Source organism: Myripristis murdjan, chromosome 22, assembly GCF_902150065.1.
Source record: "Myripristis murdjan chromosome 22, fMyrMur1.1, whole genome shotgun sequence".
Classification (NCBI taxonomy): Eukaryota; Metazoa; Chordata; class Actinopteri; order Holocentriformes; family Holocentridae; genus Myripristis; species Myripristis murdjan.
The window spans coordinates 16,580,148-16,603,185 of NC_044001.1; the positions used below are offsets into that span (position 1 = coordinate 16,580,148).

The following is a 23,038-nucleotide window of genomic DNA, read 5'->3' on the forward strand; positions in this document are numbered from 1 at the left end:
CACAGGGACGGGACAGGGGTCGGCGATTTACGGCGTGGTCCAAGCTGAGGATCACGGAGCAAACATGAGGACAACACCGCACCTGGCGCGGTCCCGTGTCCTCAAGGTGGAGCGCGAGACTAGCCTGCTGCACCCTGCAGAATCACCATGGCACCGCTGTGTGTGTGTGTGTGTGTGTGTGTGTGTGTGTGTGTGTGTGTGTGTGTGTGTGTGTGTGTGTGTGTGTGTGCGCGCGCGCAGTGCTTGCATAGCTTCCACAAAAGCATTTTTTTCTGTTTTTTTTTCTTTTAGTTTTTTTTTTTTTAACTTATCTGTATATAAAAGGATAGATAGATAGATAGATAGATAGATAGATAGATAGATAGATAGATAGATAGATAGATAGATATAACCAATGACCGAGCTTTTATTTTGAAAGTGAAGTTGGTGGTGCCACAAGAAAAGTCTTCCCCCAGTTCTACTGAAACCTGTGTAAATACATCAGCGGTCCCAACATCAGCGCAAAACTGCGGCTAATTTTTGGTAGGATAATCATACCGAACAACATACACGGTTCGTCTTGTGGTCAGTCTGTGTAGTTTTATGCTGTATAATTGAACAGCTGGCAAAGCTAAACATCAGGTTGGCTTTATAACGCTATCTTGAGCTAGCGGCACGGCGTGAACTGTCACAACGTGAGCTCAGTCAGTCCGGTGTTTGTGAAACCAAAAAGTCGAGGCCACTGATATGTTGAACAGCTGAACTAGTTTTATTTTTTGTCGGATTTTCATCATAATTTAAATGACGACAAGGTGTTTGCGCTTACCTGTTGTTTACGCGAACCTGTTCACATCCGGCATGAGTAGATGTCAATATTATCCCCTAAGATGGATAACTTAGGACGCCTGAAAGATTGATAATGCAGTGGACAGCTGTTGTGTATTTGAATTCAGTCAAGCAGGTGTATTATTCAGTGTCATATATTATGTGTCGTCTACTTTTCTGTCTTTCAGAGGGATGTTGCGGCGTCCCAAGCCCACTGACTCTGAGGCAGACCTCCTGAGAGAGCAGGAGCTGTTTCTGAACTCTGGAGCCTCCTCTAAGGTCAATGTGGTCCGCCGTCCAGACAAGAGGAGGGGGGAGGCTGGAGGAGGAGGAGGAGGAGGAGGAGAAAATAGTGGGGAGCATGGAGGAACTCAGAGAGATGTGGTCACCATAGCAGGTTGAGGAGGAATCTGTTTTTCTTCTTGAATCCCTGCTCATTTAGTTTTGTTGGTGGTTAGTGCAAATCAAAAATATTATAGGCATTATTTCATTGGTTGTGCACATGTTGAAGTTTTTGCACACATTAAATGCTTTATTCAGTCAGGCTGTATATTTTTATTATGTTCATGTCGAGCAACAATGTGGAGTAGATGTATCTAGGATTATTTAATGTAGGCATTCAGTATTTTAAGTCGACGTGTTTTATTTGCTGCAGATCTTCCTGACCAGCTCCCTACTCTGACGCCGGCGCCTCCTAAAAAGTCTCGCTTTAAAGCCAACTCTGTCCGCTTCGAGGAGGAGGACCCTGAAGAGCGGCTGGACAGACAGGACACACACATCAGTGCTGTTCTGTCCAGGATCATTGTGAGTGTTTGCGGTAAAGTGCATCTCTCTACGTATGAAAACTGAAAAACCACAGGATATCCGGTTCTAGCTGGATCTCTCCCATAATAGATGTGTGTGCAGTGCGTCTCCTCGGTTTTGGTCTGCAGATCTTATCAGCCGCATCATGAATGATCAGTTTGATGGTGTTTTATTGTCAGCGTGGTTTTTCGAGCTTGCGCAAACCTGAAGCCACAAGGTCTCCTCTGCAGACAGGTTGCCACTGAGATTTTGTGTACCTTGGTTGAGCTGCTTTTTCATTGTTTCTCCTGCAGCTCTCAGTTACACTGGCTTTTCTTTTCAGGAGAGAGATACCAGCTCGACACCAGTCTCTCTACCACCATTCACAGGAACCGCTTTCCCCAAAGTGCTGCGCCTTTCAGAGGCAGATGGCCAGGTACAAACATGGCATTGTTTATTTTTCATTGACATGATTTAAGAGATCAAAATATATACCCGTGCCGAGTCAATCATTAGTTTATATCGAGTCTGATTGTAAACCACCAGATTTTATCGTCATAGAGAATCTTGATGGTTTATACTACAATGCACACTAATACCTTGACATTTCTCTGTGTGCATTTAAAATGGTCTACTTAATATCTGAACTGTCCATTAAGATTGTTACATCATTGTGAGGATGCTTGGAAATAATTCAGATAATTCGGTTCTCCAGCTGAACATCAACAGTGCAGTTCCTTTCTTTCATCAGGTGCCACTACCTGCTGGGAAGAGGAGCATCTTCGCCCGTCAGATTGCAGCTCAGAGACTTAAGGAGGGCAAGACTCTGTTACACTGCGCACCTAAAGCTGAGACCAAAGGCCAGAGCCTCCCTGCTGAGACTAGTATGGATACAGACCAGCCTCTTGCTACTACATGTGACCGTAAGAAAACGATTTTTCAGTGCAAAATACATGTCAGTTCATTTTGATTTTCTTTTTAAAGAATGCTGCTTGCCTAAATTGCCCTACCAATTTGAAATTCACAACTAATCCTGTGCTCAAATATATTTTGAAATGCTTGTTTTTCCATCCCCTGGGTTAATCCCCACACCCCTGTCAACATTTAAATCTCCTTCTATCCATGTGCTCGTTCCTCTCCACCCTCCAGGGCCGAGTGCAGCTTCAGGTCCCTGGCTGGTGTCTGGTCAGGGGCTGGGGGGCCCGGACAGCCCAGCTGAGACCATGAGGATCCACCGGGAGAATGAGGCCAAGCTCCAGGCCATGTCTGAATCAGAGATAAGAGAGGAGCAGAAGAAACTACTGTCTCAGCTTGGTAGGTATAGCTGTCTTACAGATTCATAGTTGTTGATGGAGTCAGTGATTCTCATCTTCCAAAATGTCTGCATGTTGAAATGAAAGCACATAAAGTATTTCTGTCTCACTTTATTTATTTTTGTTTTCACCTGCATTGACTTTTTAGCCGGGCCAGTATATACATAAAAAAAAAAAATGTTTGGTTAGTTCAGCTGCGTCTAACACGATTATTTCTGCTTCGCAGATCCTAGACTGGTAGAGTTTGTTAGATCCCGCAAAGCCCAAAGCGTCCCACCCTCTACTACCCCATCCAAATACCCCGAGGACAAAAGAGACCAGGAAGAGTGTCTTCCTAAAAATGTTGACAATGAGTCAGACTCCTCCAGCGCTGCTGGCCTGCATCAGAAACCCCTGGAAGTAGAGATGGAGGGAGTGGAAGAGGATGAGCAGCCACCACCTCCTCCTTTAACAGGTATGATAAAATCATAATAGACCACTCATCTCTCCTGCCATGTCATTTCATTCTGTACCACTCCTGAAGATATGACCAAATGAAATGCATTAATTTATGTGGATGAATAGTTCTTCAAATAATAATTTCTACTGATTTCTTAATCCCTGAGGCTTGGTGACATTGTAACCTTTTTGCTTTTGCTATCATATCATTCGATCCATGATAGACACTGTGTATGGAGCAGTAACCTACTGGTCCTGTGTGCTTGTGAAAAGCAGAGGAAATATGAAGCAACCCACTGAGATCTGGGCAGCATTATAAATATGAAAACACCTGGAGGGCTGCCAGACTTTCTCTACCTCATTTCCCACCCTCCCTTTCCCCTATCTTTCCTCCTCTATCTCTGTCACCTGATCACTTTCCTTCCTGCTCTCCACTCGCCTCTTTCTTTTTTCCCTTACCTCTCTCTCTCTCTCTCTCTCTCTCTTGAGTTCCCATCCCATTGCGTAACTAATGCAGTATTTCAGACAGGGGAGTGCTTTTGCTGCATGGCTAAAACCCAGGGCTAAAGCTGATAATTGATTTCACTTTGGCTGATTAGCAGAAAGGCCAGTCAGAGCCAGAAGTAGCCACTCTGGCTAATAGAGTTACTGCAGACCATGCAAAGAAAGCCCCTCCTAATGAAACTCTCAGTCATGAGAGAGACAGGAGGCCACTGTAGGACTCATAAAATCTTATATCATTCAATTTCCCCTCAAAAAACAAAATGAATCGAACTGTTGTCATAATGTAGTAGTACCTCTGAATATATATCTATATTTTTATTTCTCCTACTTCACCCTTTTAGCAAAAATATGGCATAAGTCACAACATCAGCCTCTGACACAGCATATATCCAATTTCCATCAGACAGAAGCAGACTGCAGCCACAGTGGATTGTGTGCACACAACAGCAGTTTGTATCTGCAGTTTCACATTATGCAGCTTTTTATTAGTCAGTTTCAACAAAAGACAATTGAAATGACTAATTACAAACAGTTATACGTTTTTACCCGGCATACCTTTCCCCTGTGTGTCTGGATGCAGAGAAGGAGCTGCCGGTGAAGCCTCAGAAGGAATGGGTCCACATGGACAAACTGGAGCCAGAGAAACTTGAATGGACAAGAGACCTGCCTGCTCCCAGGAGGAAAGGAACCAAGAAGGTGGGGAGGGCGGGGGTTCTTGTAAGCCTCATTGCAGGAACTCAAGAACTGTTTCCTCGGCACACTAAATTTGTCTCAGATGTCATTTTAAGCAGGAAAGGATGAGCATGCCCCTCTCAGAAACAACAGCAGAGACCAGCTGAAGATCTTGGCATTGTGCTAATTAGTCTTTCCTCAAATCTAATTCTATGTTTAGTTTTTCAGGATGCAGGCCTTAGCAGCATTGCGAAATGTGTTTATTTGCCAACATCTTATGAACTGAATAAAATGTGTTTTTCATCCAGTGACGTTCTGCGGGTCTTTGTCCTGATAGGCTATGCAGGCCCGTTTTGACTTTGCTGGCACCTTGATTCCACCCACAGAGGACCTGCCCACCCATCTGGGTCTGCACCACCACGGAGAGGAGCCTGAAGTCAGTATTAGTGAAAAACTGTGCATTCTCTCTAACATCCATTTTTGCTTTTGTGTCTGGAACAAAATATATTTCAAAATAGTTTCAAATGTTAGAACTGTTGAGGTGCTTTTGACTTAAATGTGAACAGTAAAAAAAAAAATGACTGAAGTGAAAAATTACACAGCTGACTCAGGAATGGAACTGAATGGACTAGTGAGGTATGAACATATGCATGATGTGAATGAGTGAATTTACTTTCCCCGTGTAAAACAGAGCCACTGTTATGAGTGTGAAAAGCCAAGGTTAAGCCCAAAGTTCACTTGCTAACCTGCCAATCTTGAGACTCTCTGTTCATGTTGTTGATGTTAACATAAAAATGTTCTCTCTAGCTGGCAGGTTACTCCCTCCAAGAGCTCTTCCTCCTGTCTCGGAGTCAGGTCATTCAGCAGAGGAGCCTGGCCCTCAGCACTATTGCCAGCGTCCTCGCAAAGGTACACAAACATTCACACGTAGACATGCACACCAACAGAGGATCGTTCATGTGTTCACTCATGCAGCTACATTTGGTATTCTGTAGGCACGTGCTGGTGAATATACATCAGTTTTGAGAGGGAACATGACGTCCACTCTGCTAGATGCTGGTCTTCTCTTCCTGCTCCGCTTTGCACTGGACGACAGCGTGGAGGGAGTGATGTCTGCGGCTGTGCACGCGCTCCGAGCTCTGCTGGTGTCTCCAGAAGACGAGGTATGGAAATACAGAGAAGCTTGGACACCTCTAAAACATGTAGCACATCATGAAAGCCTTAAGCCCTTTTTTAATGCAGGTTTATTAGTCTGAAGGTGTATATTTGTTGTTGTTTTAAAGTATTAATCTGCATTCTGCAACATTTGCATATAAATACACGTCTATTTTGCCAATCTCTTTTGCCAAATGAGATAATACAATTGTGATTTAACCAGCACCCAGTTAATTGAAGTGTTTACATTTCAGCTTAAGTTAGTTACTGCTGTAAACAGGATTTATACCACCACAACAAAGAAAAGAGCATTACCAGTGGAAACTCAGACTTAATTGAATACAGGGCCAAAGTATTTACAGTGCTGGTTTCACTGGTTTATTGAAAAGTGATGTCTGGGAAATGCAACGCAAAACCACCTCAGCAGTGACCAATTAGCGCAAAAACTGTTGCCAAAATAAACAAACGTAAGCGCTCAGTTGGTATAAAGTTTAACAGACAATATATTTATCTGTCACTGTCCCTCTGTAAAAGTGCAAAGACCCGATGTCTGGTCCCTCAGCATCTCATCAGATGTGTCTCCCCTCTCCAGGAGTGCATGGACAGCACCTTCTCTTGGTTCCGTGGCCTGGCCTCCTTCCCTCTGCTGCCCTCCTCTCAGGAAGAGGAAGATGAAGACAATGAAGGGCTGGAGGAGAACATGAAGGAAACTGTCAAGGAGAAGGAGGAGAGGAAGACGGATTATGACGTGGCCAGGCTGGATGTTGTCAAGGTAACTGGGCAAATTTTGGTTGCATAAAAAAATCTATGCGGCTTCTCAGTTTTTTTCTTTCGTTTATTGTCACTTTTGGTTTGCATTTGGTTTCTCATTCTTATTAAGAGGGTATTTTTATTCTCTTTCTTTCTTTCTTTCTTTCTTTCTTTCTTTCTTTCTTTCTGTCTTTCTTTTTATTTTTCTCGAACAGATCCAACAAATAAATCACCCAATCTTCTTTTTTCCTTTTTCTCTTTACCTTTCAATCCCCAGATTTTATATTTGTTCATTAATAATGGTTTGCATTTGAATTTTTTTAATGTTATCGCACATTTTTATCGCCACATAGGCTATTCCAAAGGATTTCCCCACAAACTGAAATGCACATGCTTATAAAAGTCGTACAGACAGTAGGTTGTTTTAAGTTAACTTAAATCATAACCTCCCTCTCTGCCATTGAACATCTTTTGAATGTTACCTAACAGTAAATTATTTATGACTTTATATATAACGTGTGCACTTTATACTATATTTTAAAACTTCATTAAACTGCTCAGCACGTTAGCTTCCATGTTACTGAGTTGGTAATATAACCTGGTCTTTCTCTGGGGACACTTTTAAAATTTTCCTACTTAATGAACAAATTGACTTGTTAAAAGTTGAATGTTTAATTACCAGGTCTCTGATCTTCTCTTGTTCTCGGTTACAGGGTCTTCTTAAGATGAAGCTTCTCCCCAGGCTGCGTTACATCCTTGAGGTGGTCCGGCCAGCGCCGCGAGTGGTTCAGGACATCCTGGAAGTCCTGACCCGTATCGCGAGGCACTCCTCCTCATCCGCCACTCAGGTAATGGCAAGAACAACACCGACACTTGGATCTCTTGTGCTGTTCTCAACTTTTCTGCCATATACATCTTCCTGTGAATGATATTTATGAGATTTATTACAAGCTTGTCAGAAAGCTTGAAACAAGAGACAACTGTCTCTTGTTTCAAGTGAAAATTTGCTTGAAACAAGTGAAAATTTGCTTGTTTCATTGGCAAAATTTGTTTCTTGTTTCTAGCTAATTTTCACTTATTTCAATTGAATTTTCACTTTTTCCACTGGCAAATTTTGCCAATGAAACAAGCAAATTTTCTAAAAATTGTCTAAAAACAATTTACTTCTGAGGTGATCATGTCTTATTTGAAGTGTAATGAGATATTTTGACTAGAAATAAGACATTTTTTACTTGGAATAAGACAAATAATCTTGGTAAGATTTTGCGTTTTTGCAGTGTGTCTACCACACGTGATTTGTCATTCTTACTTACACCTGTTTTCCCTTTGGCCAAAATTCGATAAACATTTATTTTGCCCTCTCAGGTGCTGGACTGCCCTCGCTTGATGGAGACGGTGATGTCAGAGTTCCTTCCAACTTCCTGGACGATGCAGTCTTTGCCTCTCCCCCAGTCTGTTTATGGACTCCCATTGGCCAGTGCCATGAAGCTCTTAAGGGTAATAGCTACCTCCGGCAGACACGCCTGCGCCAGACTGGTAAGAACTGAATTGTAACAGTGGCTTACTTTACTGTCCTCCTCAACTATTTTACTTTTCAGCTGACATGAACACTTATAAGTCATGTTGATGGGATGTCCAGCCATCACTGGTGAGAAATAATGTATAAGCGCCTTGCTCCTTATTCGTTCAGCTGAACTCTCTGGGAGCGAGGGAGCGTTTGTCCCGTCTGCTGAGCGTCGAACCGAGCGAGCTGCTGCTGGAGCCGGCTGAGGCCCTCAGAATCACCACCGAGGCCTACAGACTGTGGGCAGTGGCAGCCGGCTATGGCCAGGCCTGCAATCTTTACATGTGAGTTAGATACTTAAAAACTATCTTGGATGTTAGAATCCCTGGAAAACAGTATCTTGGAAATAATTTATACAGACTTAGAAAGCACTCCTTAATTAAAAGAGAATATTTTATAACTTATCCAATGTAAGACTACTGTTTTTAATGGTACATGAAAAGTTGCATCAGCTAAATTTCTGACAAGCATGAGTACAAGAAGAATAAAAAGAATAGCCAGGGGCTTTTAGCGTTTGGAGGAAGTTCCTCTCGCCTTGGAAGTGTTTAATCACTTTGTGTTAACACTGGTTTACTCCTCTTACTAGAATAATAAACATCCAGACAAAATATTACTTAATAATGGCAGCAGTAATGCTTTCAGTCCACGCCACTGTGAGATAAAGCACACTAGTTTCATTACTGTTGACATTAAGTAAAGGTATAATTCTCTTCTCAGCTTTTCTCCTCTTTAATTCCTACAGTGTTTTTTCTCCTCAGAGACTTGTACCCAACCCTGCTGGAGGTGCTGCTGTCTGTCCACAGGGCACTGGCCCCCTCAGACCCCCTGCTGCCTCTCCAGCTCCAGAGGGTCTTGGCTCAGCTCTCTTTTCTCACACAAGTCACACACACTGCTGGTTGCCATCAGGAGCTCCAAGCCGGTGTGGTTAGGTACGGATGAATGAATTCATATGGACTGTTAAATATCATCCAGATATTCAACAACTGCCCATCTTGGATTATTCCCTGTATCCAGTCTAACTACACATTATTGTCTCTATTTTTTCCATCAGTTCCCAGGGTTCAGAGTGCCCCCCTCCTCCTCCAGTGTCATGGGGTCATGTGACGGGGCTGCAGGCATCCTTACTGGGTCACCTGAAGGGTTTAGTGAAGGGTCTTGATAACCCAGTGGAGAAAGAGAGAAACATAGCTCTGATACCATCTTATCTGGTCTACCTGGAGGCCTACTACCATCAGCTCTCCAGACAGGTACCGCAGAGACGCTTTTTTCCCGCTGTGCATAACCAGTTGGCAAATATCAGCTGAGACTGTCACAACAAATCATCTGTAAGCTGTCTGGCAAATCAAATCAGTAACAAGATTTCAGATGTAGAGTTAAATGCCACATCAGTGGCCCCGCTATAGAGCCATAAATTATGTATGAATTAAATAAAATACAAGCGTCATTCAGTCTACTTGCGATTCAGTAGCTGCAGGTACAACTGAATGGAAAGTAATAACAGAATTAGTATTCAACATTAATAACTTGTAATATTTAAATTGTAACCTATGTGACCTTCACCCACCCAGAACTGTTTTAAGCCAGTAGAGACTCTTCAGGAACTGGAGCTGCTCACGTCAGAGGTTCTCCTCCCGCTGCTGTCCCACAATGCTGTGCAAAGCCTGATGAAGAACCTCAAGTGAGTGTTATTTATGAAGGGTTCCCGCAGGTATTGGCTTTCCTGAGAAGTCATGTTCCATACAGGGAAAGTTAGGGAATAGAGCAGGTTGTGTGTTTAAAATGTTTGGTTAAGGAAAAACATTCAGGTTGATCGTCAATGAAGATTTAACATTTTAGTCATGGAAAAGTCATAATTATACAGAACATATAACATAGAGTGGGAAACCTGTTTATTATGGAGTCACATTTGACATTATGACATTATGGTGTCAGGAAATGAAATACAGCTGCAGCAGAAAAAGCATCAGCTACAGTTAGATGTCGTAGTTGTTTTTATGCTTTGTCATGTTTTCACTTAGTAAAATGAAAATTCTTGTCTTTTTTTTGCTCATAAAATTGTAACCCAAAATCAAATGCACCTTTAACAACACAAACGTTTTATTTGTGTATTCATGCCACTCTAATTTTATTTTACACCAGGTCTTTCTCAATAGTGTGTACAGTCCAGTCGGGGCGTCTGGGTCCAGAGATCACAGCTAGCCTTCCTGGTTTGGCCTCTGCAGGATGGAGGGATCGTCCCAACCTGGCTGCTCTCCACTCCCCCTTCCCTCTTCTTATAGGCCTGGGTCTCCTCATGGATACATTAACAGGCATCCACAAAGGTCTCAGCAGCAAAGTAGGTCTTCTTGAACAATTAAAATCATTTTTGGAAGTATTCTCCATCATGTTCGGAACAAACAAACCGGATGGAAATATATTGGCATCTTGTGGTGGAAGGTAAACCTCCAGTATCTCAATTTTCCCCTTTTCTCTGTGTGATTCTTCAGTTCAGTGGTCTCCTCCTCTCAGAGCCTGTGACTGGCTACCTGCGCAGCTGTAGTCAGGCCGTGCCCACACTGTCTCACACCAGCGCCTGGCTCCTCCGTCACGAACACCACCTCCTCTTCCTGCTGCTCCGCCTGGCACACAGACTGGTAGGCCTCGTTCTAAATCCTCCATCATTCTCTCAGGTTTTGTTCAAAGCAGATCAGCAGAGGCTCAGAAATGGTGCATGATGAACAGATGGAGTCCCCTAATCTTTGATTGTGGGGGACAGCGATCACCCCTTAAATATCTATGATATTCTGCCAAGAGGCTAAACAGTTTCCCTCCAGGACCTGTCCCAAGCAAGACATTTGTCCTGGTCTCTGTCCTATGCTTGCCCTTCTTTCGTTTGAGATTGTGACTGTGATTGTAGACTCCACTCTTCTGTAATAATGTCCAGTCACAGAACAGATTAGATTAGGTTTAGATTTAATTTTTTGCACAAAGGAACACACACAAATGAAACAGGCAAATGAAACAGATGGGGCAGGTGAGATTTAAAAAACCCTAAAGGCTTATGAAGGAATCTCACCTAAATAAACAAAATAGGCAACAGAGAACAAAGAAATTGTAAGAAACAGTGAAACGGATCATTCATTATTTGGACGAAAGTGTGTATCAGTTGGGCCAGGTTAAATGATACTTCACCCACTCTGGATTGTATTTGTATCAAGCAGTCACTGTGCGCTGCCTTCAGTCACTAAAGAAGAAAGCTTTACTTTTGCAAGTCTTCATGGTAAATTTGTCTTCTAAAAATGCCAGCCACCTGTGATCCAGTGGAAAAAAAACTGGGTTCATACTTGCATAATTTTACAACAGCAAAATGCTATCAAAAGTTCGATTTGAAAAGCTCACACTTGTCATGCTGTATAATCCAAGGCTCTGGTATCCAGGTGTAGTTCCCAAACAGACATGATTATGTCTTCTCCCCTTCCTCCTCTCTCCTGTCTCTTCTTAGGTTCCTCATGAACCAAAAGTGGCCAAACACACCTCGCTGTACCACCAGGTGGCGCTGGTCCTGCTGCCATGGCTCTTACCAAGCAGTGAATATCTGGCCCATGAGCTCCTTTCCACCATCGTCTTTAGCAAGGAGTTCATCTCGTGAGTTTGTTTTAACTTGGTCAGACTGAGATCTTTAGATGAAGGAAAGACACACATGGAATTGGGGTCTTGTCAGCATGGAGTTTCCCAAATTGCAGCAAGACAGTGTCATTAGGCTGTGTTTTTTGTGGTATAGCCAGCTGACCAAAGTCTTAACAATTTACTGCTTGTTTTAGATGAGGCTAATAAACTGTCTGTTTGCCTCAAACCAAAGAACAAAGAACATATGTTCCTGCAACTTTAGAAAAGTGGCATGATAGAGGAGACATGATATTTGTTATTTCAGAGTACACTATATTGCCAAAAGTATTCGCTCGTCTGCCTTCACACGCATATGAACGTGAGTGACATCCCATTCTTAAACCATAGGACTTAATATGATGTCGGCCCACCCTTTGCAGCTATAACAGCTTCAACTCTTCTAGGAAGGCTTTCCACAATTTTTAGGAGTGCTTATGGGAATTTTTGACCATTCTTCCAGAAGTGCATTTGTGAGGTCAGACACTGATGTTGGAAGAAGCCTGGCTCTCAGTCTCCGCTCTAATTCATCCCAAAGGTGTTCTGTCGGGTTGAGGTCAGGACTCTGTGCAGGCCAGTCAAGCTCTTCCACACCAAACTCGCTCATCCATGTCTTTATGGACCTTGCTTTGTGCACTGGGGCGCGGTCATGTTGGAACAGGAAGGGGCCATCTCCAAACTGTTCCCACAAGGTTGGGAGCATGAAATCGTCCAAAATGTCTTGGTATGCTGAAGCATTAAGAGTTCCTTTCACTGGAACTAAGGGGCTGAGCCCAACTCCCAAAAAACAGCCCCACACCATAATCCCCCCTCCACCAAACTTTACACTTGGCACAATGCAGTCAGACAAGTACCGTTCTCCTGGCAACCACCAAACCCAGACTCGTCCATCAGATTGCCAGACGGAGAAGCGTGATTGGTCACTCCAGAGAACGCGTCTCCACTGCTCTAGAGGCCAGTGGCGGCGTGCTTTACACCACTGCGCCACTTCCAGTCACTTCCACTTTGTTATAGTACCACTCACAGTTGATTGTGGAATATTTAGTAATGAGGAAATTTCACGACTGGACTTATTGCACAGGTCGCATCCTACAGCGGTACCATGCTGGAATTCGTTGAGCTCCTGAGAGCGGCCCATTCTTTCACAAATGTTTGTAGAAGTTGTCTGCATGCCTAGGTGCTTGATTTTATACACCTGTGGCCATGGAAGTGACTGGAACACCTGAATTCAATGATTTGGATAGCTGAGTGAATACTTTTGGCAATATAGCGTATGTAACATGTACAAAACACAAAAATGGTGGTTTTAAGTATAATGAGTCCAGCTGCAGCTGGTATGCCTTCTGTTGCCACAGTCGCAGAATGAAAGGAGAATTATTTAACAGGCCCTCTAAAAGCTAAAATCTCAACAAGGGAACGACGGTAAGAATATTTGTGGTAATGTGGTAGTTATCCATTAAGACATAATGGATTAAAATCATTGTTTTGCTAATCGACTTGGCAGCATACTTTACAAAAAGAACCATGGCTTCCACGGCTCCATATATAAAAACCTAAGTCGCTGGTGTGTGGTATATGTCATCACCTCATTAGGACTGGTAGGAATCTTTGCCTTGGGCATCGTTTTCCATAAGGAACAAAGTAATTTTTATATACCATCTGGTTTTTCCTAAGTGTTACAACTTTATCTCATAAAATGTCTGACGCTCCGTCTTTGTGTGTCTTCTGTGGTCTGGATCTAGTTTTGGTGAAAAAATGTGAAACAGGCTTGGGAAGTTTGTGAAGTTTTAAGTTTTATGTCCCTTTTATTAGATTCAGTGCTAAAAGAATAAGAACATTTTTTTATTTACATGTAATGTAGTGAAAAAAAAAATTGATTGATTTGATTTAAAGTCCCTTAAATCAGCTCCTGAAATGTTTTTCTCATTTGTTTTGATGCGAACAACAATATGACAGGACACGCTCTGATGTACTCATTTCCAAATGTTTGGAATAGATATAATTTTCAGAAAGTGTGGTACAATTTAAGACTTTATGCCATGTTGTCACCACCAGATTGGATCAAAGTAACAGCGGAGCCAGTTTACGAGCCATTTTATTTGATAGTTAAGAGTTGATCCGATGCTTGCTGTGTGTAATTGCAGTTCTGTCATGTGCGTTCCTTCCAGAGAGGGCCACAGCGGCGGTCCTGAGGCTATCGAGCTGTCGGAGCTGAAACTCTACGAAGACACCCACCACCACACGGCTCCCTCTTTCCAGACTGTGGGTGCTCTGCTCAGGGAAGCCTGCGTCCAGCTCCCCTCCATCCGGGGCTGCTTCCTCACTCACCTGGCCCACCTCGAGGCGTCCGTCCTGGTCTCTCGAGACGCCTATCTTGGCCGCAACCCCTGGATCAACTCCCAGCTGCTCCCAGAGCTCACCGGCCCCACCCTGCCCTCTGATTGGCCTTTCCTTCCGCTCGTCAGCCTGTACGAGCGAATGGGGGTGTCCAATGGCGGTGGGCTGCAGGTGGAGGAGCTGCCTCAGGGGGCCCTGCAGGCTGTGACTCACTGCCTGCAGTGGCTGCTGCTGCTGGAGGTCTGGAGGGAGGACGCACTCAAGGTACTTTCTGATCCAGCAGCACACCGCCGACAGCTTATTCTGATCATCAAAACATCTTGTCTGAAGTCTCTGGTGGTTCCCCTTGCATTTACCTATGAATATTATGATTTTATAGCAGGATGTTGAGGGGGGAAATCATTTGGGGAGGGATCATTCAAAAATCAATACATCAGTTATTGGTTGTGTCGAGGGTGGCTGTCGGCTGAGTGATTTGGACAAGAACGTCATCACGATTAGATGTATCTTATCGGTTTATCAATAATTATCTTGATATATATCAGATAGTAAGAGCTGGCTGAAGAAATTACAAGGCTCATTGCACCAATATTCTTAAGCCGACCAAAACAGCAATGTGCAGTTTGTGTGTGTGTGGTGTGTGCTTGCTCACTCTTTTGTTCCTGCTGGATCACTGGACAGGCTCTGATACAATTAAATGGAGCGTAACTCAAGTACTTGTCAAAACATTTTAAAGTTACCAGCATTTTATTGAACATTTTCTATATTTATTTTAAGAAAAATATGTTGTGATGGTTATTTCTATTGTTTAATTGTTTTGTTTTTGTGCGTTATACAATTCCCCACCTGTTCTGGTTCAGGTACTCTAATCCCTTGGAAACCTATATTTTTGCTTTGTCTCTTTATGTGGATTCCAAGGTTTTATTGGTTGCATTTTTCGTATTATTGCTGGCTGGTTCAGTATGAGGTCACCGTTTCCCACACTGTTTCCCAGGAAGTAAAAATAATGGGAGATCATTTTAATGGGAACATGTGAAGACATAATATCCTCTCTTGCTCTGTGCTCGCCCTCCTGCAGTAATAAATTGCATTTGTTGGTTCTTCATTATTAATGGCTTAAAAACTTTTTGCGGTAGGTGGTCCTCCCTGTGGCCAAGCTGGCCCGCCTGTCCTGTGTGTTCCTGTGCTCCAGTGACTTGTTCCTGGAGAGGCCCGTCCAGAAACTGTCATGGGGTCTGCTCCGACTGCTCACCAGGTCTGACATAATAAATAATCTTTATTTTGCCCTTCTTCCCTCAGGGGGTACTTACAGCAAGCACAGTTTTAGAAAGAAAGCATGCCTTTCTTAAAGAGAAAAATTGGCAGATACAGTTGATTGATTATAAGTATCAAAGCTCTTCCATACACACAGGCCGTCTAGACTGGACTCTTTGGACCTCGATGTCCCTCCTCCAGGCCTGGCCTCCTTTCAGGACCTGTACTCGGCCCTTCTGGCCCAGTACGAGGCCGTTTCCTTTGGAGACCGGCTGTTTGGCTGCTGGGTGCTGCTGCCCCTGCAGAGGAGGTACAGCTCCACCCTGAGGCTGGCTGTGTTCGGAGAGCATGTGGGAATGCTCAGGTCACTGGGCGTCACTCTGGAGCAGGTAACGATGCTGATGGTTTCCATGATCAGTACCTGCACAGGATGAGTGTTTTTTCAAAGCGCAGAGATGCTTCATGGTTTTATTTCACTGCTCCATGATTTGAGGCTGCATCTGTTATCATATTAATTCATTATCTCTGTCTCCTCGCTCTGTCCATCTCTCCGTCCAAGCTGCCCGTGCCCTTAGAACGATTCACCTCCCCTCCTGAAGACTCCCTCCCTCTCCTCCGTCTCTACTTTCGCTCCTTGGTAACGGGGACCCTCAAACGCTGCTGGTGTCCTGTCCTGTACGTGGTCGCTCTGTCTCACCTCAACACTTTCATCTTCTCCCAGGACGCAGCAGCACAGGTAATGCAGCCTGTACATTATAGATGAAATGATGACTGTTCTTCAAACCATGAAAAAATATGTTAATTACACCACTTAAAAGTGTAATTATCTCGATAAGTGTTTTTGTATAGTAGGTTTTCAAAAGGTCCTGGTGTTTCCATGCTGATGAAAGTCAGTATCCACCATTCAGTTCTTCATATATTGTCCTTTATCTGTCTAATAGCTAAATGTAAACAGAGGTTTTCAGTCAACTCTGCCTACTCTTGTGAACACACTTCATGTTTGCTCTGCAGGCTTCGTTCATCCACTACACATCACGACACGATAGCTTGTTAGCTATTTTTTTTAAAGGTGCCATCAGCGATTCTGTGAAAGACTTATATTTGAAACCAAAATCTAGATTTAACCTTCCCTCTCGTTTATACTGTCTCCTTTCCCCCTCCCTTTCCCCTGTCCCGTGCACGACCATGAACACCCCCTGTTGTTGTGTGGCCCGGTCCAAGTCAGTGTGTGTGATTCAGCCAGGCCATGTATTTATGTAAACTGCACACTTTTGATGTGTATTTCAAATGTTAACATGTAGTATTGGTTGAGAAACATGATGCAATGATTGCATCAGTAATTGTTTATTTTCTGCACCTTTTGACAATGCTGCAATACTGCTGAAAACAGTATTTTATTTTTTAGATATTTTTTGTCACGGTAATTGCACTTTTGAATTTTCATATGATCCTGTCTCTGCTGTACATGAAGAAGTGAAAGGCAAAAAAAAATCTGCTTTAGAACAGAAGTGAAATCTGTGATTTATGTCACCCTGTAGAGTTCAGCCTTGATTTATGAACAAGCCTCTCCAAAAGCTAAAAACAAGCGAGCCAAGACTGTCTTGAAAGATGTCTGTTGTGCTGATTTACATCCCGTCCTGTCCTTTTATGTATCCACTGTATTTCCACATTTCACCACGTGTTGCAGATCCTGGTGGTGTTGGCTGAGTCTGTAAGCAGAGTTTATAGTTATTTTACAGGGCCAAACCTAAAAACAAGCTCACTGGATGCAGAACCCTAAGCAGACATTTCATTATTAGTCTCTAAGTTCTCTTGATAACATCCCAGATTCAAGACTTAGAGTTATTCATGTTCACAAATATTGATGTAACTGTCTCTCAGCTCATGGGAATGGCATGCAAATTCTCTTTTAAAGGTGGATTTTCAGATTATTTCACATTTCAGGTTAACATCCCACAGCCGTAGCCTTTGATCATTAATCCTCCCTTCCTCTGCAGGAGGTTGAAGCCGCTCGACGCAGTATGCTGAGGAAGATCCACTACCTGACTGATGAGGTGCTCCTCTCCCATTTGCTCACACTTCTTATCTTCTTTCATCTGTTATGTGGCAGGTTTCCTTTTTCTCTCTCTCCATCCCCTCCGATCAGAGCGCAGCATTTGTTGATCCTGCCTACTATTTCCCTCTTCTCTCATGTCCAAACCCCACTCGTTTTAATACACAAACACACACATTTTCCCAACGGTGTTTTGCGAAAAGAGGCAAAAAGTCTTGGATCGATTAATGTTTTTTTCCATGCATATTATAAGCTTATGAACACAACATTTCACTTGTATTTTTACAGCAGTTTTTATGTAGTCAACACAGCTTATTTTTTCCATAATTTCTTATTTCAGTTTACAGCAGTGTTCTTAACACCTAGTTTCTGCTTTAGTTTTAGTGTTTTAGGATAGTGATGAAACGTCATTTGGAAGCTTGACTCACAGTTTCCAGCATGGGTTTGCTCATTTCATTTTAGTTTTTATTGTTTAAAAATGTTTAGTTTTAGTATTTATTAGTTTAGGTATTAGTTTTATTTATTTATTTTTATTATGAAATGTCTAGTTGGAGATGTTACTTAGTTTATAAGTACACAAAATCATTTTAGTTAGTTTGAATTTTTTTTCTAAAGTGTAGTTTTTATTTTTATTTCAGCTAACTAAAATGTTTTTTCACACCTGGTTTTAGGTTTTAGTTTAGTTTTAGTTACTATAATAAGCTTGCCTCCCTCCCGTTTTTTACTGCTTCTTTCTTGCATTTTTGCTAAATTTGCTACCCTCATGTCCAGGTGTTGAGGAGCCACCTGCTGCTCTTCCGTCTGCCCCAGCAGCGCTCGGAGTTGGGCTTTGATACCTACGAACAGCTGCCTCCCATCAGGGCCAAGCGCCTGGAGAGCGTCCTGGGAGCGCGGGACAGCAGCGATGGCAAAGGAGACTGAGTGGAGCAGAGATGGCAAACGGGAGAAGACGGGAGTGAGAAAGAGATGGAAGAAAACACAGGAGCACGAGTTGAGGATACTGAGAAAAAAAGGATTGCAGTGGGAGGCTAATTGTTATTTCACATCCAGAGGTGTCTAGTTGAGATGTCCCTATTGGACTGAAAGCTTGTGTTTCCCCAAATAGAAGAAAGCAGTGAGTGACTGTGGCGTGTTATCCCAGAGGGAACCCAGCCTCTGTGCACCAGTGGTGTATGTGCTGCTCACGGGCCTGGGCAAAGGAACATTTGCAAATAATTTCTAGCATTTTGTTTCTTTGATCTGCTTCAAGCGTCACATAGTTTGAGAAAGTTTAAACCATCAGACAAAAGTATTTGAAAGTCAATTGAATTTACTTTATGGTTATTGAAAACTTGCCTGAAGCCCTCCAAGTTCTCCTGACAAAGTAAACATGAGACGTCTGCTCAAGTAAATGTCGAAACAAATGTTCAGAATTATTTGCAGATCTTCGTTGGCTCCCGTCTGGACAGGCAGCAGGAGCCTCAGCTCTGATGCAGTGAAGGAGACTTCAGTGTTTTTCTTTGTCCATAATTGTGTCAGAGTAGTTTCTCTGTGTCTACTGTGCTGGAACAACAGATCAGGATGATTTTTGGCATCGTGTAAAGTGGAGTGATTAGCCTACTGTACAAGTGCCTGTAAATGTCCTAAAAAAACAAACAAACATTTTGAGTAAAACATTCTTTTGTAAGTGTGCGTAACCTTTGCTCTTTCTGGGTCTTTTGGGCCAACCAAAAAATAGTCTAATTTTTTTAAACTTACACAAACATGGCTGTTTGCACGCACGCACACACAGTTGTTGCATTGTTGAATATAAGACATACAGTGTTTTCTGTGGCTTTTTGTGAATCAAAAAACGCTCAGTTGGGTCTCTCTCTTGGGAGAACATTAACCCTAAAGGCTAATGAAATGACACACGGTCCAGATAAACAGAATGCATTGTTCCCTTACATTGTTTCCAATCAATAACACCCTCTCTGAAAATCCTGCTAATCTTCTCCAACATGGATCCCATTACTTTTCCATTGAAGCCACCCTAACTATTGCCTGTGTGAAATCAGATTTGGAAAATGCCCAAAAGGGACTAATGTGGACAAAGGGATGCTTGTGTTTTCCATGCTGTGTCTGTGCGCTCGCATGTCGCCGGCTCCGTGCTTAGTTAGGCAGCAGGTTGGACGGCAGCCCTGTTACGGAGGCCGGGATTGGACCCAGTCCAGCGACGCAACATAACATAAATACAACTATTTACTGCTGAATTTAAGAGGTAGACATTATTAATTCATTACACATCCCATACATGACAGCTGAGCCTATTGCCAACAAAATTAAAGGGAATGCATGAAATTGGTTCTTGTGGTTGTGTTTGGGTTGCATTACAAAGACTCTGAGTGCCACAATAAGCAATTCTTAAACAACTTTTCTCACATGCCAGCGTGTTCCATCAAAGAACAAACCACAAAAAAAGGAAAAACGATTCACAACAGCTGCAGCTGAAATTCGTTGTTTTTATTTTCCATTAGGTTTATTTGTTTTATCACCATGAGTTGGTGAACTATATATATAAAAAAGTGTAGTATACGTGCATTAACCAAGCTTGTTCCTGCATTTACTTCCATGCTTTTAAAAGCCCATCTTTATCCTGTAAAAAAAACATTCATTAACAAAAGTAGAACTAAATTGAGAGCCACAAAGCATGTCTGATTAGGGTTTTACAGCAGCTGTGAAGTGAAACCTCCAATCACACTCTACTCCAGGATGAAGAACGATTTGAGCGAGTTAAATATGACCCGGGAACAGCTCACTCTGACCTCACGGCACTGATGATGTTGCACCCCTCATCAGTTTTTGATGCCCTTTAAAGTTCACAGTGGAGCGACTTGACCACAAGGAGGCTGCCTACCACCGGTGTCTGTGGCAAAATGCTCCTGGAGTCAAACTTCACCGCGTAACTGCCGTAGGAAGGAACACACACGCGAGCCTCATATTAACATTTTCATATTCTTTATTAGATGATGTGTATTAAAGTGGCGGCCTGTGCCTCACCACCACATAGATAAACCTCTTGACTGGGAGCATGTCGCTTTCCCAGGCATATGCTCCCAATATTGCCTCTATTAATGTCGAGTTCATCATGCAAACTTTTCTGTTTGAGTTTCCTCTTATTGTCAAACTTTCCTTTGTTTTCATTTTTCCTCCATATAGTCATAATTACATGCAGCGCAGGTTTTCCTGTAACATCTCACGATGGAGGGGCACCAAAGACTTCGAGGTCCTGTTGTTTATTCAACCCTTTTGTTTCTGTGTCTATGTATAACCACACAGCCTTAATGTGCCTTTTTTTTTTTTTTTTTTTTTTTAAGACAAGAAGTCTACTGATAAAATTTCTGGTCTGGATTCTTGTCCCCAGAGGAATTCCTTGGCATCTCATTAGCCAGTGAAAGACAATGGCAGCTCCTGTGGGTACTAATAGTGGTCATACGCTTTGGCTCCACATCTGGTCTCTATTTTGTTTTATTCACGGGGAAATATGCTGTTTCCTTAAAAAAGCAGAACATCTATTGAACATGGAACCGCAAAACTTCATATTAAAACCAGGAAATGATGGGTGTTGTAATGGAACAGAAAAGTATCCAAGGGTAAGCGTCTTTTGTGGTGGACACTGAGGATTAATACGAAAGCATAATTACCAAATGAGATGTGAAGAATATAGAAATAAAACTCCATGCCTATCTTCACAAAGTGGTTGCTAGGCCTGCTGTTTATTTTTCTAATAATAGATCTCATTTAGAAAGAGGGAACATTTCTGAGGGCAAGTCAGCGGGAGAAAAGCACCACACAATGCCTCTGGTGCTCCCATAGTTTTTCCTTTATTACTGTTTTCACAAGAATAAAGCTTCGGGAGATCATCACACAAGACCTGTGCAAGAACTCCATCTCCGTGCGAAACAGTTTGGTCACCTGATGGAAATTGACAGCTGTGATTCTGTTCTTGTAAGCAAATCTTTGGGAGCAACATTTGTTTTTCCTCCACTTGACTCATGCTTGACTCCAACTCCAGCACCTGCTAAGAATCTTCATGGAATGTGGGAATGTCCCCCTTTTTTTTTTCTTTTTTCTTTTTTTTTTTTTTTTATTGACACTGGTGAAGATGAAGTTATTTTTAAATTCTGAAAGATGAACACCAAGTCGCCTTTTTCCCCAGAATCAGTGCATGATGTTTATCGCAGAAACTCCTCTGAAAGGATGCGTGATACAGACGGGAAGAAGACACTCAGACCGTTTGCCAGGCCTCCTCTTGCCCTCCCTCCTCTTGCCTCCTTGTCCTTGTGTGGCCCTCTGCTCCATCTTTCCTTCTCCTCCTCCCCCTTACTGAGAAAATACGCCACCATTTTGGGCAAAATATCCCTTTTCCAACTTACCCAGACTCAGACAAGGTGTTCGATACCATTTTCACCTCTGCACATCCAGTGGTCCGGGGCCTGTGGGTAGCATTTCATCTTAGCTTAGCATAAAGACTTGAAGTCTATGGGAGTCATTAGCCCGGTTCTGTCAAAGTGAAAAAATAAACCTTACAACAACTCCAAAGCTGACTTGTTTACACAGTGTATCGTGTGTGTGTTGAAATGCACGTCTTAGGATTCACCCCTCCACCTATCGTGGTGATCCGCACATTTCTTTTAAATTTCAAGATGTGTATTTCAAAAACTGAACCACCAGGCCTGAGAACAATATCGAACATCTCGTCTCGGTCTGGGTACGGCGGAACAAGGGTATTTTACCCAAAACGCTGCAGTGTTCCTTTAAATTTTCTTCCTTCTCGCCTCTCTGTCCCCTCTTTTCCTCCTCTCTCGTTTCCTTCCCTCCTCCTCCTTTACCCTTGAGAGGGTTTCTGCCTTGAGGCTCGTCTCACAAAAGCCCAGCCACGCCAGCAAGGCTAAACTACCACAAACATGAAGAGTCCCACAGGCCTCACTTCATTTGGGTATATATAACACTGAAGAATACTCAGACATTCCACCGCCGACAAGCCGACTCTTCTGATTTGTTTCCCAGAGCTACTTCAATACTAGACTTTAAATCAATGAAGGACCAAGATAATTAAATAAATACTTATGAGATTAAACTTCTAAATGGGGTGTCCTCATCAGAAATTAAGCATCTAGGCCGCTGTTCTTTTTTTGTTTTGTGATAGAAGCATAACCTCTGAGTACTGATTAATACCCGTATTAAATATTACTTCACTGAAGTATGAAAGTCTGCGCTAATGAACACACCTTCAGGGAAAACTGACCCTAAAACATTCGCACATTCTATTCCTTTGATCTTGGACAGTTCAATCAATGCTCTCAGAGGCAAATGCCTCTCCAGATTGGATCCAGAGAGCCAAAGCACTCTGGGAGCGGGACGCACAGCTTTCACTCGCTGATTTGAGCTTTTTAAACGAAATGAGCTGTTTATCAATTAGCTGCGACAATCCTCAAGATGTGAAATATTCCAGCTTTGCTAGAAGATTACTGCTAACGAAAATTTGGTCCAGTGTAAATTAATGACAGGACTATAATACAGTGGAGACAGAATTCATAAATCCGAAGCCAGCGCCTCAGATAGATGTTTAAAACATGGCACGCAGAGTGACGCCCTCATTCATGCCTTTTGGTGTTGTGAGAAATTTAGAGAGACTTGGGGGGACACTGAAAGATGGATTATAAGAACATGGAATTGTAAAGTTGCATTTTCACCAGTGTCTTTGAAAATGTTGGGAAAATAAGATACTCAACGGGACAGCAAATTGTT

General features: G+C 42.7%; 1 protein-coding gene across 4 annotated transcripts; it reads left to right on the top strand.

Moving 5' to 3' along the window:
- The first annotated feature begins 438 nt into the window (after positions 1–438).
- Positions 439–18,935, top strand: rpap1 (RNA polymerase II associated protein 1). 4 transcript variants are annotated; one of them, XM_030044897.1, is made up of 27 exons: positions 439–522; positions 993–1,201; positions 1,460–1,608; positions 1,931–2,023; positions 2,339–2,510; positions 2,737–2,901; positions 3,127–3,354; positions 4,423–4,538; positions 4,852–4,950; positions 5,322–5,423; positions 5,510–5,677; positions 6,262–6,441; positions 7,133–7,267; positions 7,785–7,955; positions 8,110–8,267; positions 8,742–8,912; positions 9,035–9,230; positions 9,552–9,661; positions 10,123–10,318; positions 10,470–10,616; positions 11,465–11,607; positions 13,794–14,226; positions 15,099–15,217; positions 15,374–15,605; positions 15,776–15,952; positions 17,214–17,270; positions 18,041–18,935. In XM_030044897.1, the coding sequence occupies exons 2-27, from the start codon at positions 997–999 to the stop codon at positions 18,188–18,190; spliced, it is 4,272 nt and encodes a 1,423-aa protein (XP_029900757.1). In that variant the 5' UTR covers positions 439–522; positions 993–996; the 3' UTR covers positions 18,191–18,935. The 4 variants fall into 4 exon arrangements, with proteins under 4 accessions (XP_029900757.1, XP_029900758.1, XP_029900759.1 ...); XM_030044898.1 differs by having other exon boundaries at positions 457–552; XM_030044899.1 differs by lacking the exon at positions 439–522 and adding an exon at positions 549–564.
- Positions 18,936–23,038: the final 4,103 nt, after the last annotated feature.

Bases quoted from the DNA above. Each gene is read 5' to 3' on its own strand.
- rpap1 (XM_030044896.1), top strand. The intron at 1,609-1,930 runs GTGAGTGTTTGC...TTTTCTTTTCAG, and splicing joins CTGTTCTGTCCAGGATCATT to GAGAGAGATACCAGCTCGAC. The intron at 2,902-3,126 runs GTAGGTATAGCT...TCTGCTTCGCAG, and splicing joins GAAACTACTGTCTCAGCTTG to ATCCTAGACTGGTAGAGTTT.